This window comes from Balaenoptera acutorostrata, chromosome 7 (assembly GCF_949987535.1).
Source record: "Balaenoptera acutorostrata chromosome 7, mBalAcu1.1, whole genome shotgun sequence".
NCBI lineage: Eukaryota > Metazoa > Chordata > Mammalia > Artiodactyla > Balaenopteridae > Balaenoptera > Balaenoptera acutorostrata.
The window spans coordinates 12,705,681-12,718,767 of record NC_080070.1 but is presented as its reverse complement, the minus strand read 5'-3'; the positions used below and the strand labels follow the sequence as shown (position 1 = coordinate 12,718,767).

Sequence of the window (13,087 nt, the reverse complement as noted above, 5' to 3'; positions counted from 1 at the left end):
CCGTGTCAAACTTCTAACCTATGGTAAGATAGTTAATCTGTGTTGTTTGAAGCCCCTAAGTTTGGATAAGGTGTTATAGCAGGAATAGAAAACTAATACAGAGCCCTACTTCCAAGCAGCTGCAAGAAGGCGGCTGATGAAGAAAGCCACTCTGCAAGTAGCCTAAGAGGCAAAGGGCCAAGGATGGGAGTTTGAATCAGATGATGCATTTTTAAAGGCAGATGCTACCAGTTTCTGCTCTTGACATACCCCATTTCTGCAAATACCTCATCTCCACAGGGTTAGGGTCAGAATGTTCCAGCCGGGAGCCCCACAGTCAGTGCTAGCCCCAGTGGGGGGACTGTTCTCCTGGGAAGAATGGTCTGACAGTCAGTGGCCGGCACGGTGTGCATGGCCTCTGCTAAGGAGCGCAGAGCCACCAGGGTGCTGCTGCCGAGGAAGGCAAGGGGGTTGTAACACAGGGAGTCACCCTGCAAATAGCAGGAGGTTGGAATTTTTCCTTGTTACTGAGAATATCGGAGAAGTTCATCCACTTTCCAGCTTCATTCCCCTGTAAGGCGACCACACAAACACACTCAGGCACCCAGAGGGAAAGAAAGACAGGGAGATGGAGACTGGGGGAGAGAGAGAAAGGAAAGAAGAAAAGAATGATCTCCCCTTGATCCTTGAATCTTCCACGGACATCCGAGTCTCCGTGCGCCAGCAGTTTATCAACACGGCCACATCTCCTGCACAAAAATAGCAGAGCCAAGGTGTGCAGTGACCTTGCCCTCGTGAGCTCCCCTCACCCACGTAAGACCGCTCAGAGCCCTGCCTGCTGGGTATTATCCTTTCCTCTGCTTTTCCCATCTTTGTTTTTTAATTGAAGTATAGTTGATTTACAATGTTGTGTTAATTTCAGGTGTACAAAAAAGTGATTCAGTTATATATATTTTCAGATTCCCTTCCATTCTAGTTTATTACAAGATATTGACAATAGTTCCCTGTGCTATACAGTAGGACCTGGTAGCTTATTTTATAGATAGTAGTATGTATCTGTTAATTCCAAACTCTTAATTTATCCCTCCCCCTCCCTTTCCCCTTTGGTAACCAGAAGTTTGTTCTCTATGTCTGTGAGTCTGTTTCTGTTTTGTAAATAAGTTCATTTGTATCACTTTTTTGGATTCCACAGGTAAGTGATATCATATGATATTTGTCTTTCTCTGTCTACTTATTTCACTTAGTATGATAATCTCTAGGTCCACTCATGTTGCTGCAAATGGCATTATTTCATTCTTTTTATAGCTGAGTAATATTCCCTGTATATATGTACCACATCTTCTTTATCCATTCCTCTGTCAATGGACATTTAGGTTGCTTCCATGTCTTGGCTATTGTAAATAGTGCTACAGTGAACATTGGGGTGCATGTATCTTTTCGAATTATGGTTTTCTCTGGATATACGTCTAGGAGTGGGATTGCTGGATCATATGGTAGCTCTATTTTTAGTTTTTTAAGGAACCATCATACTTTTCTCCATAGTGGCTGTACCAATTTACATTCCCACCAACAGTGCAAGAGGGTTCCCTTTTCTCAACACCCTCTCCAGCGTTTATTATTTGTAGAGTTTTGTTTTGTTTTTTTAATTTTTTTTTTTTTTTAAATTTTTTTTTCCCCTACTTTATTTATTTATTTATTTATTTTTGGCTGTGTTGGGTCTTCGGTTCGTGCGAGGGCTTTCTCCAGTTGCGGCAAGCGGGGGCCACTCTTCATTGCGGTGCGGGGACCGCTCTTCATCGCGGTGCGCGGGCCTCTCACTATCGCGGCCCCTCCCGCTGCGGGGCACAGGCTCCAGACGCGCAGGCTCAGCAGCCGTGGCTCACGGGCCCAGCCGCTCCGCGGCATGTGGGATCCTCCCAGACCAGGGCTCGAACCCGTGTCCCCTGCATTAGCAGGCAGATTCTCAACCACTGCGCCACCAGGGAAGCCCAATTTTTTATTTATTTATTTTTGGCTGTGTTGGGTCTTCGTTTCTGTGCGAGGGCTTTCTCTAGTTGTGGCGAGCGGGGGCCACTCTTCATCGCGGTGCGCGGGCCTCTCACTATCGCGGCCTCTCTTGTTGCGGAGCATAGGCTCCAGACGCGCAGGCTCAGTAGTTGTGGCTCACGGGCCCAGTTGCTCCGTGGCATGTGGGATCTTCCCAGACCAGGGCTCGAACCCGTTTCCCCTGCATTGGCAGGCAGATTCTTAACCACTGCGCCACCAGGGAAGCCCAATTTGTAGAGTTTTGATGATGGTCATTCTGACTGGTGTGAGGTGATATCTCATTGTAGTTTTGATTTGCATTTCTCTAATGATTAGTGATGTTGAGCATCCTTTCATGTGTTTGTTGGCAATCTGTATATCTTCTTTGGAGAAATGTCTATTTAGGTCTTCTGCCCATTTTTTGATTGAGTTGTTTTTTTTTTTGATGCCCAGTTGTATGTGCTGTTTGTATATTTTGGAAACTAATCCCTTGTCAGTTGCATAACTTGCAAATATTTTCTCCCAGTCCATAAGTTGTCTTTTTGTTTTGTTTATGGTTTCCTTGCTTTTCCCATCTTAAATGTTTTTTTTACCACATTGTGCCACAAATTTTTAGTGTTGGTGATTGTTTTCTGTTGCTTCTATAACAAGTTACCACACACTTAATGGCTTAAAGCAACACAAATTTATTACCTTATAATTCTGGAGGTCAGAAGTCCAATGCAGGTCTCACCTGGCTAAAATCAGTACATTGGCGAGTCTCTGTTCCTTTCTGAAGGCTCTCCTTACATTAAGGCTCCCTTCCTCTAGCTTCAGAGTCAGCAGCATTCGGCCTCTCTGACTCTTCCATACTCGTCTCCCTATAAACACAGCTGGGAAATGTTCTCTGCTATTAAGGACCCATGTGATTTGATTGAGCCCACCTGGATAATCTAAGTTACTGCTCAAGGCCACCTGATAAGCAACCTTAAATGCATGCACAACCTTAACTCCCTTTTGCTATCTAAACATTCACAGAATGAAGGGATTAGGACTTGAACATCTTTAAAGAGCCATTACTCTGACTATTGCAGTATTATTCCACTAGAGGGCACTAACATATTCCTTAATATAAATGCATTTCAGACACTGATAAGAGGTTTGATAAAATTGAATACTGTATCACCAATTAAAAGAAAACTCAATATACAGCTATTTCTCTCAAGGTTTTTGAAAAGTTAATCATATAGTATAGAAAAATATACAGGGTAAAATGACTTCCTCAGAACCAAAAATGGCCTGAGCAGAAGTAAAATAGGATTTGAAGGGTGGTGAAATTCTGTAGTCTGTTATCCTTGCTCAGGATCACCCATAGAGAAAATATTGTTATATATTTAAAGGGACCAGTGTATTCTACTTGCAGGGATTTTAAAGAAATGTTTCCTTAATTGGGTAGAGGCAGGCATAATTATTATTGTCAAGAGACTGTCACCAGGAAGGATGATAAGAGATGCAGCAGACTCACTGAGTCACTCTCCTCAGAGGAGAGGCTGGGAGCAATCAGGCACAGGGGAAGACATAAAGGGATGGACAGTGTAGAGTGAAAGGCATTACATTAAAGTGCAAAAGATGGAGGAGACATTTCAGAGCTCCTGGACATCTAGAGGATTCTGTTTTCTTCCCAGTGCTTTTGTTAGGGACACAGGAGCCTGGTCCACACTGGGGAAGTGAAGTTCCCCAGACTGTTGCGTGTGGTGGCCTTGGGAAGGCGAGATGAGAGGGAAGGTTCCAGGAAGGAAGGGTGGGGGAGGTACAGGAAGTGGCTCCTGGTACAAGGATATCAGGGACTCAGGTCAACAACATCACTTTAGTGTCTTGGTTGATGTTGAGAAAGAAAGAAGAGACCAGAGCAGCCTCACAGCCAACAGGATGGGGATGCGGGGAGAAGCATGGGTCTGAGGAGAGTGAATTAGCTCATGGGGGGTTAGGAATATAGAAGCAGCTGCCTCCTAAATCTTTGGTTAATCTAATATGGAAAGTACTTGGGATAAACTATAAATCTTTGAGTTGTAATTGTCCACCTCGATGACATTGGAAGTACCATGGAACCTTGGAAAATCCAATGGACAGGAGTATAAATAGTGAGTTTAGCTTTGTGGATGGGGGTAAACTGTGAAAGATTTCGAAAGATGCGATTTGGGATGACACGTTAACTGAATAATACGAAGTTATTTACTTAAGGCAGGTTCTTGAGAATTAAACCTGCTTTATTTTTTTCTGGAACACTTGTACCCGTAGCTAGGCTATGGAGGACTTGCCTAGGACTGAAGTAGAGCAAAATTTGCTTCCCACAGTCTTTTCCAAAAGGGAATGGCACAGAAATATAAAAAGAAAGAACACTCCTCCCTAGAGCAGAGTTCATGTCATGATAGCAAACTGCATCTCCCTTATTTGTATGGAATAGGGAGTGTTGGACCTGAACCTCCATCATGAAAGGGGTTGGGGGCAGAAAGCCATCTCTGAGGTTTGAGGGCAGCCCAGGAACTGGGATGAGGACCCACTTCTTGCCTGGAGATGATAATGATCCGGCAAAATACAGAAGGGCTTTGCGAAGCTCTAGCTGTGACTGAAGCAATTAGGAGGATGGGGCAGTGTCCTTCCCTCTCCTCCTCCCCACACCCCCAAGAATACTTTGGTTCCAACAAAGCTCAAGAAAAGTTCAAGGGGGGAAATACTCTCAGCAACCCCTGGAAAGTCACCTCAATGCAGGGAAGACATCATGACCCAGAAAAGAAGCAATATGTGAGTGGCTGGAGGAGTAAGAAGATGCTGCAACACCCCAGCTATAGGCAGAGCTCCCTGTGACTTAGATCCAGAGCAGAAAAGACAGCCCGGCTGCAGTGAAATATCCAGCGACAGAACCCTTCCGTGTGGAGCCCCAGCTGGAGACCACAAGACAGCAAAGCACACCCCACAATCAGCAAAGAAACTGAGTTGGCTGATAAAAATAAGAGGTTATTGAAGAAGGCAGATCTCTCCTCTGCCTTTCACAACCCCTTTAAGCGGAGAGAGAAGGAAGAAGGATACATCCAACACCATCCTTGAGGAAAGCAGCTACTCACACCCGTTACTAAATTTAATCTGCTAAGGAGAAGAGCCCTGAGTCTAGGGTCATGAACTGGATACAGACTAATAAAATAACCCATGATGTGGATTTGGCTAAGTTTTTACACATGAGACTCTTTTAAAAGGTAGTGGCTAAAAAATATATCTGTGGATAGACAAAGATATGAATATACTTGGATTTTTTTTTTCTACAGAGTAGAAATGAGGACTTCTAAAGTAAAAAAAAAAAGTGTTGTTTTGATGATAGCATGAGTTTCATGTTCTCACATTTCTAAGTGATAATCAAATGTTATACCAATTTTCATCATAAAGATCCAAAATACAGAACTATTTTTCAACTTTGACAAGAGTGTGCTAATAAGAAGACATTGTCAAATGCATAGAAACCAGCAGCCTCAAAGGAGGACAAGGAAAATGACGGTGATCACAAGCCTTGCCAGCCCCCATTGGCCACGACTGATCACCTGTGTTATCCCTTCAGCCCTCTAAGGAAATGGGAGTGGCTTCTCCCCTGAAAATGAGGATCGAGTAGCTGCAGAGAGAGAGACATCACAGAAACCAGCTAGGGCCCCCAGGGCTGGCAGAGTGATGCTGCCATGGGTCCCCGGCTCCTGGGCTGTGTCCTGCTTTGTCTCCTGGGAGCAGGTGAGTCCTAGAACTCATGCGCATGCCTTGGCCATAGCTTTCAGGTCTTACCTCAAGCCCTTTCCTAGAAGCTGCAGCGCAAGTCGACTACTCAGCTGTCTCTAGTTCTGTCTCCTTCCCCTACAGACCCCCTGGAAGCCGATGTGACCCAGAGCCCGAGACACCAGATCACAGAGACGAGGAAGAGGGTGACCTTGACTTGTTCTCAGAATATGAACCACGATGCTATGTACTGGTATCGACAAGACCCAGGGCTGGGTCTAAAGCTGATCTACTTTTCAAGCAATCTTGAGTTGGTTGAAAAGGGAGATGTCCCTGATGGCTACATTGTCTCTCGAAAAAAGAAGCCAGATTTCCCCCTGACCCTGGCATCGGCCAGCACCAACCAGACCTCTTTGTACCTCTGTGCCAGCAGTTTATCCACAGCACGGCACAGTCAGCCGCTCTCTGCACAAAAAGGGCAACCACGAGAGCAGGGAGGCCCCACCCTCCGGAGGCCCCACCCAACCGAGAGGACAAACTTCCCCCGCCATCAGTGCCCACAGGAGTCCTTCCCTGACTCTCCAACTCTGTGGGCTCTGAGCAAGGCAGCCCCTCTGCAATGTGTCCTCCTCTTACTTCCGGTAACAATGAGCTTTTCACAGTGCAGGCAGGACAAGCTACCTGTGTTAAGTCTAGCACCATGGGTAAAGAATTCCTTTCCTAGAAAAGGAATTTTACACGCACTGCAATCCTTTCTCCTTACTGAGCGTCATCGTTGCCCAAACTGAAGATTTCATTTTCAATCCAATCACTCAACAAAATTTCATCCCACCTTCCAGGTCCTATTCCTGGAGGTTTTGTCACCTGGAGGAGTAGCACATCTGACTTGTTTACTAAATCTGTTATCTCCCATTTTTCTCATCTCTGCAAATGGTCTGCCATCCACCCAAATGCCCAAGCCAAAGATGTAGGAGTCGTCCTCACCATTTCTCAGATTCTCTCCTTCCACACCCAATCCATCCATCCCCTGCAGACTTCTCAGTATTAAATTCCTTGCAAATTTTACTAATTGTTCTAACCTCACGGACAACACTGTGATCCAGAAAATGTTGTCTCTCACCTGGATTCCTTAACCACCTTCCAATTTGCTACCTGCCCCCACCCACAAACCACTCTGGAGCTTAAAACCCATCAGGGTTTCTCATTAACTTAGCTAAAGTCTCGAGTTTGTGGTACTTCACAAGCCTCTCAACACCCTCCAAGACGCAGTCTTTGCACCTGTCTACCTTCCTAACGGGAATGTCTTCTTTCCTTCAGTTACCACAACTGCTTTCCATTCTAGCAGACAGAGTCCACCTCCCTCAGGTCCCCAAATACATCCTACGCTGACGCACTCCTGGGTCTTCACCAATGATGTTTACTCTCCCTAGAGCACTCTTCCTCTCCCTCTCTAGCCGGATCCCTAACTGACGATTTCCCCGCATACCAATTCAGAAGTCATTTCCTCCAGGAAGATTTCCTCGAACCCCTGACTAAGTTAGTTCCTCTGCTATGTGCTCTTAAGACAGCCTGAGCTTCTGTCCTCAAGGACACTTGATTGTTTGCTATTTAAAATTTATGTGAATAAATGTTGAAATTAATGAGAGCAGGGACCGTGCCTATACTGGTTACTTTTTTTAATCTCCATATTTACCAGAGTGCTTGAAGAGAGTCGTGTTAAATGAATGAAGGAATCAGTCTTCTCTTAGATCATCTTCCCAATACCCCTCCTACTAGTCTAGGATCTAAGCCCCCTGCAAAGTCCTCTCCCACACATACTCTGGGGGGATGCCAGGGGTTTTCACATGGGTATGTAAACAAGATAAATCTTGTACTCTAGTAGAGTTTTATTCTTCCTCTACTCCAGCCCCTGTTTACTCTGTGCTATATGTCATCCTGACAAGGATGTTGCCTCTCTCAGGTACCACTGTATCCATGGGATTCTTTTCTTTTTCTGTTGGTCCCTAAAATACCTGCCAGCCATGGCAGATGCTTCTGCTCTGTACCATTCCAACTGCCAAGCAATGCAATGCAGCAGACCCTATTATTGCTCCCAGTGAGTTCCATCATTACTCCCAGGCATAGTTCCCTGCGGAGTGGCACCTCTATCGATGAAGTACAAGAGGAAGACTTTGGCTCAACCTTTTCCTTGCCGGTGTTGGAGGGGCAAGACTGCAGGTCTGTGTCTTGATCCCCAATGTCTTACTGAGATTTTAGTGTAAAGGTTCATTCAATTACATACATTCCTTACCAACCACTAAAATAGTAATTATAACCTGGAACAAGGAGATGCGGAGGACTTCATCCGAGACACAAATTCTGGCAATAAAAACCCAGCTGAGCTTAGAATCTGCTCATCTTTCCAAGAACTACGGTTGTATTACTGGGTCAGTCTACCCTGCCACGCCCCCATCCCCACCTTACTTCAAGGTGAGCTCTCTCCTGGGATCATCGCATGCTGTCATACACAGAGACTTCCAGGGGACCATCCTCTCCTTTTTGAAATACTTACCCAGACATTTCTGAACTACAAAATTTGCTGCTCCTTAGGTCCAAGCTGGGTTTCCATTATACCTTTTATCATATTCTCAATATAAATAGAATTATACTAATTAAATCAAATATGTCAGTGGAGGTTATAAGACCAAGACTGTTCCCTGTGAAATAGAGTCTACATCCAATAACTTATTCTTAGTTCCTGGAAGTCATCACAGGTGACTCCCATCCCATGAGAACCTCTGAGACAATGATGTCGACAGATTCCTTCATACTTATGAAGAATCCACAAACCTAGTTCCCTCCGTTATTTCAGAGCTTAGAGCTGGGATACGCTTATTCTTGACGTAGACCTGCCCTAGGCACCAGGTTACTCTGCTCTTTGTTTCCTAGGACCAGGAGAGTTCTGGTTTTAAGTTGTTCTCTATAAGAGGAATCCAGTCTCGGTCTTCTTTATGGAATGTTTTTCCAGTGCCTAACTTCTACCTCAATCAATTTCACACATGCTAAAGAAATATCTACAAAATTTGGTGAATTTTTAGAGTTAAAACATGCTATGGCCTGGATATTTATGCCCTCCCGCCAACAAATTTATGTTGAAATTCTAATTGCAGATGTGATGATATTAGGAGGTTGGGCCTTTGGGAGATGATTAGGTTATAAGGGTGGAGCTCTCATTAATGGAATTAGTGCCCTTATAAAAGAGACCCCAGTGAGCTCCGTAGCCCCTTCCACCAAGTGAGGTTACAACAAAAAGTCCACAACCAGAAAAGAGCCCCCAACAATAATGCAGGCACCCTGATCTCAGACTTCCAACCTCCAGAACTGTGGGAAATAGTTCCTGTTGTTTATAAGCTACCCAATCTGTAGTATTTTGCTATAGCAGCCAAACAGACTAAGAACACTATTCATGATTTGTTTCAATCTTAATTTTTGGTTCACTCATTGTCAATGTCCTTGGTAGACAACCATTTCTATATTCTTCCATTAAAAATGGTTTTCTCCAGTATTCCATCATTTTCCCTCTTCTTATTACTTTATACGCTTTCCCTGAGCAGCATCATTCAAGTTCATCACTTTAATGAAACTCTCTATTCTAATAACATCAAATTCAGTATTCTAGTCAGATATCTAATCTGAGCTTCAGCTCAATTTATGCAGCTTTCTACATGTTAATGTCACTTGAAATCTCCATTGGTACTTCACACTCAATTCACCACATTCTACAAATTTAATCCCCCTGCCAGTCTTGATGAAAACCAATTCATCCAGTTTTTCATGTGACTAACCAAGGAGTTTTGAAGAATAGTCAGGGAGCACAGTTTCACAGCAATCCTTAAAAACTGGTTCCTGCATATAACTGAGTTTTGATGTACTTCATATTTGAGAAAAAACCAAAATGATTAAAACTAAATATACCCAAATTACATGCAAAAATTAAAAAATAAATTAAAAAGAGGAATATACACATACATAGAATGACACACAGTTACATGGACACACACACACATATGAAATGTTAGGTTTTCCCTAGACATCCAGAATCCAGGTCTCTCTACTCTCAGATGGAGAAGCCACAGTTTCCTCCCAGTTTCTTTGTCTGGGATTACCAACACGTTCCTCAAGTGCAAGAAATAGACATGAGATATGTTCTTAGAAACATGTAGAAAAAGTGAAAGGAAATTGATAAGAATAAAAGATGAAAGTATTAAACAGAGAGCGTATTATAGACCTGGGTTAAGCTAGGAGAACAAAGGCATCTCAGTGTTTGGACTAAATAAAAGGATGGTAAAAAAAGAGCACAAATCGTGCACAGCAAAATGGATGGCCAGAATGGTGGTGTGGATCTGAAGAAAGAAAGAGAAAAGGGGTGTGGACTTTACAGTCATTTCCCTTCTTCTACATCGTAGTCCCCAATAACAATTGACCTAATTATCGAACTACAGAGGGACAGGTACCCCCAGTGTGGGCTCAGGGCGAGGGGAACTTTGGCAAGCCCCTCACTAAGGGGAAGTCATTGAAGATGGAAATCTTTGTAACAGGAGAGTCAGTGGGATGAAAGTAAACTTGCAGATTTGGGTAAATTGGTAAAAGCAATTTTGAGGAGGAGTTTAGGAAGACAGTAGGGATGATGAAGAATCATCCTAAGGATCCAGACTATGGAAATAATCAGAAAATTCAACCACCATACATTAATGAAAATTTGTGATGCTGAGATAATAATGTGTGTAGAGATTTAAGAAATTTAAGAAAAGACAAAAGATAAGAATACATCACTATAAACCTGCACAGACAGAGGCCACCAGCTGCTGTTCCTTCCGAGTTGACCAGTTGTACCTGAAAATCCCATTCGGTGCGATGGAGAAAATGGGCGTGCCTTCTGGTCTTCAGAAGGGGCAACTGGCAGACAAGATATCACAGACTGACTCCCTAGTACCCAGGTCTTTTTTCACTAATGCCAGAGCTAACACAGACACCCCACCATGAACTCACCTTCCATGAGCACTGGGCCTTCTCTGCAGCGTAGCTCTTTGTCTCCTTGGAATAGGTGGTTCACGGGCACAGGTAGAATGTCCTTGAGCTTGGTTTGCCAGACCCTTACATTAAGCCTGTCTCTGGTGGTTGTACATCAGCTCTCTCCTGAGCTCTCTCTCCAGGTACCATCTTTCTTTATCCACAATGTCCATGGGTGCTGATGCCAGGAAAATCCCAGCTTATCAGGTTTCAGGGTCAGGAAAGAAGGTGACAGTGGTGTGACCAAAATATGTACTGTGACCTATATGTAATGATCCAGACAAGAGCCAGGAATGGGGCTACAACTAATCTATTGCTCACTTGGTGCAAGGAGTACCAACAATGGGAGTCTCTAAGAGATATGTGTCTTTTAAAATAAGGCTGAGCATTTCTCCCAACCTGAAGACGTCCAGCCCTTCTCAGACACTTCTGCCAGCGGTTAACCCACAACCCTGCACAGCCACTTCCTCTCTGCACAGAAAGGTTGTCACAGCAGGAAGGTGGCTCGGCCTTCCTGGGCCCTGCCCCTACCAGGGGAAGCTACCGCCTGCAGAAGCTCGCAGAAGCCTTTCTCCACCCCCACCGGGGAGACATCTAGAGCTCCAGGGCCCCAGTCAGTAGGAGTCCATCCCCAAGTCACACAAAGGACAGCACCTGTGGGTGAGCTGTCACCATCCTCTTTTCCTTTCTTCTCTTCTGCTGTTTCAATAGGCTCCCTCCACCCAGGCCCTTTACAGAAGTCACCTGACATCAGTCCAGCTCCCCTCACACCACCTGCTGCAGAGCACATCTTTCTAGCTGACACACTTGGTCTTCAAGGACTCTCCCCAGGGCCCCCTGGGCTGTCCAGCCCATCGCATTTCCCTGTTCCCCTCCCCCCACCCTCTTCCAAAACAGCATTTGAGTGTCCTGTTCTACTCCATTTCTAAATAAACTGCCTTTCCAACTTCAGGTCTTGGCCCTTGGATTTCACTTCTTCAGGACTCAACACCTTATACGGAGTTATTTGATAACTGCATTTCATCACCTGTCTACCGAGATAACCTCCAGTTGCCCATCACGTTTCCTCCACTAGGTCAACCTGCAAACTCACGCTCTTCTCTGGATCTCATGACCGCTTCCCAGGTTCCCCAGGAGGTCCCTGGTCATTTCCTGAACACAACATGCCTTTTATGCATTGTAGTTTTGCAATAGTCTTAGTGAAGTAAGTCCTTGCTTGATGTAAATCTCCCATTGTGTGTGATATAAGGGTTGATGAATTGAATGGAAGCTCTGAGGCGTGGATCTCTGTGTCTCTGTGGTCCATAGCTGTACTCCCAGTGCCTGGCATATAGCCAGAGTTCAATAAATATCAATGCAAGGACTCTATGATGCCTTCCAGAATTCTAATCAGAATATGTCCTCCTTATCTCTCTTTCCAGCCAAGAGTGCTTTTTATAAGCAGCTTAGATAACAAGGCTGACGAGTAAAGTCTCTAAGAGATAAGCTTTTCACTTGGATGATGTTATTATTAAGCATAGATGCTGCCCATTTCTTCTCTAGACTTACCGATTTCAGTAAAAGCCTCACCATCCCAGGTTCAGGCACAGAATTTTCTAGTCTTCGAATCCACAGTCACCTCCAGCCCCAGAGAGGAGGCATGGTGGCCAGGGGTAGGAGGGGAGTTTTCCTGGGGAGAGGCCCTTCACATGAGCTGCTGGGGTCACTGGGCTTAGAGCAGGCATGTTGACCCTCTGCCACCAAACTGCTGCTGTGAAGACAGGAAAGAGCTTGTGACAAAGGGACGCTGTGAAGGTAATCTTTTCCTGAGTATCTTTCAGTTTGGAATTTCTCTCCTTCATAACAAGTAAGAGAAAGGCCCAGAATCCTTTCCCTCCTGCCATGGCGTTATCTAGTCTATTTGTCTGCCAGAGCAAATAATATTTAACACCACCCTCCCCCCTCCCCTATACGACAATGTTATTTTCATTAACAGTCATGTAATAATCACTAAAAATCAGCATATTCTTTAGATTTAAAAAAATCAACAATTACAAAATAAGAATGTATTCATGCATTTCAATGTTAAAAATCTTACTCAGATTCAGTGAAATAGCTCATGTATGAACCCAAACTTGTATTTATCAAACAAAAATCTTACACTTCACAGTAAATATTGTCTCACTGTTTAAAATTTTAAACATAAATAATCTTAAATTGCTCATAGAGTATGACAGAAGTGACAAGTTTGTTTCTTCATCTTGACAAACATTAGGCATATTTTAATTTAATGTTTAAATAGAGAAATATATAGTACTGAGGG

The 13,087-nt window shown here is 44.1% G+C and overlaps 1 gene segment (V, D, J or C); it reads left to right on the top strand.

Annotated features, from left to right (window-relative positions):
- Positions 1 to 5,680: 5,680 nt before the first annotated feature.
- The window catches only part of LOC102997136 (T cell receptor beta constant 1-like), a 42,338-nt gene continuing 34,931 nt past the window's right edge, over positions 5,681 to 13,087 (top strand). The window contains 3 exon segments of the C gene segment in view: positions 5,681 to 5,754; positions 5,881 to 6,168; positions 8,978 to 8,992. Coding sequence covers positions 5,706 to 5,754; positions 5,881 to 6,168; positions 8,978 to 8,992 — 352 coding nt within the window.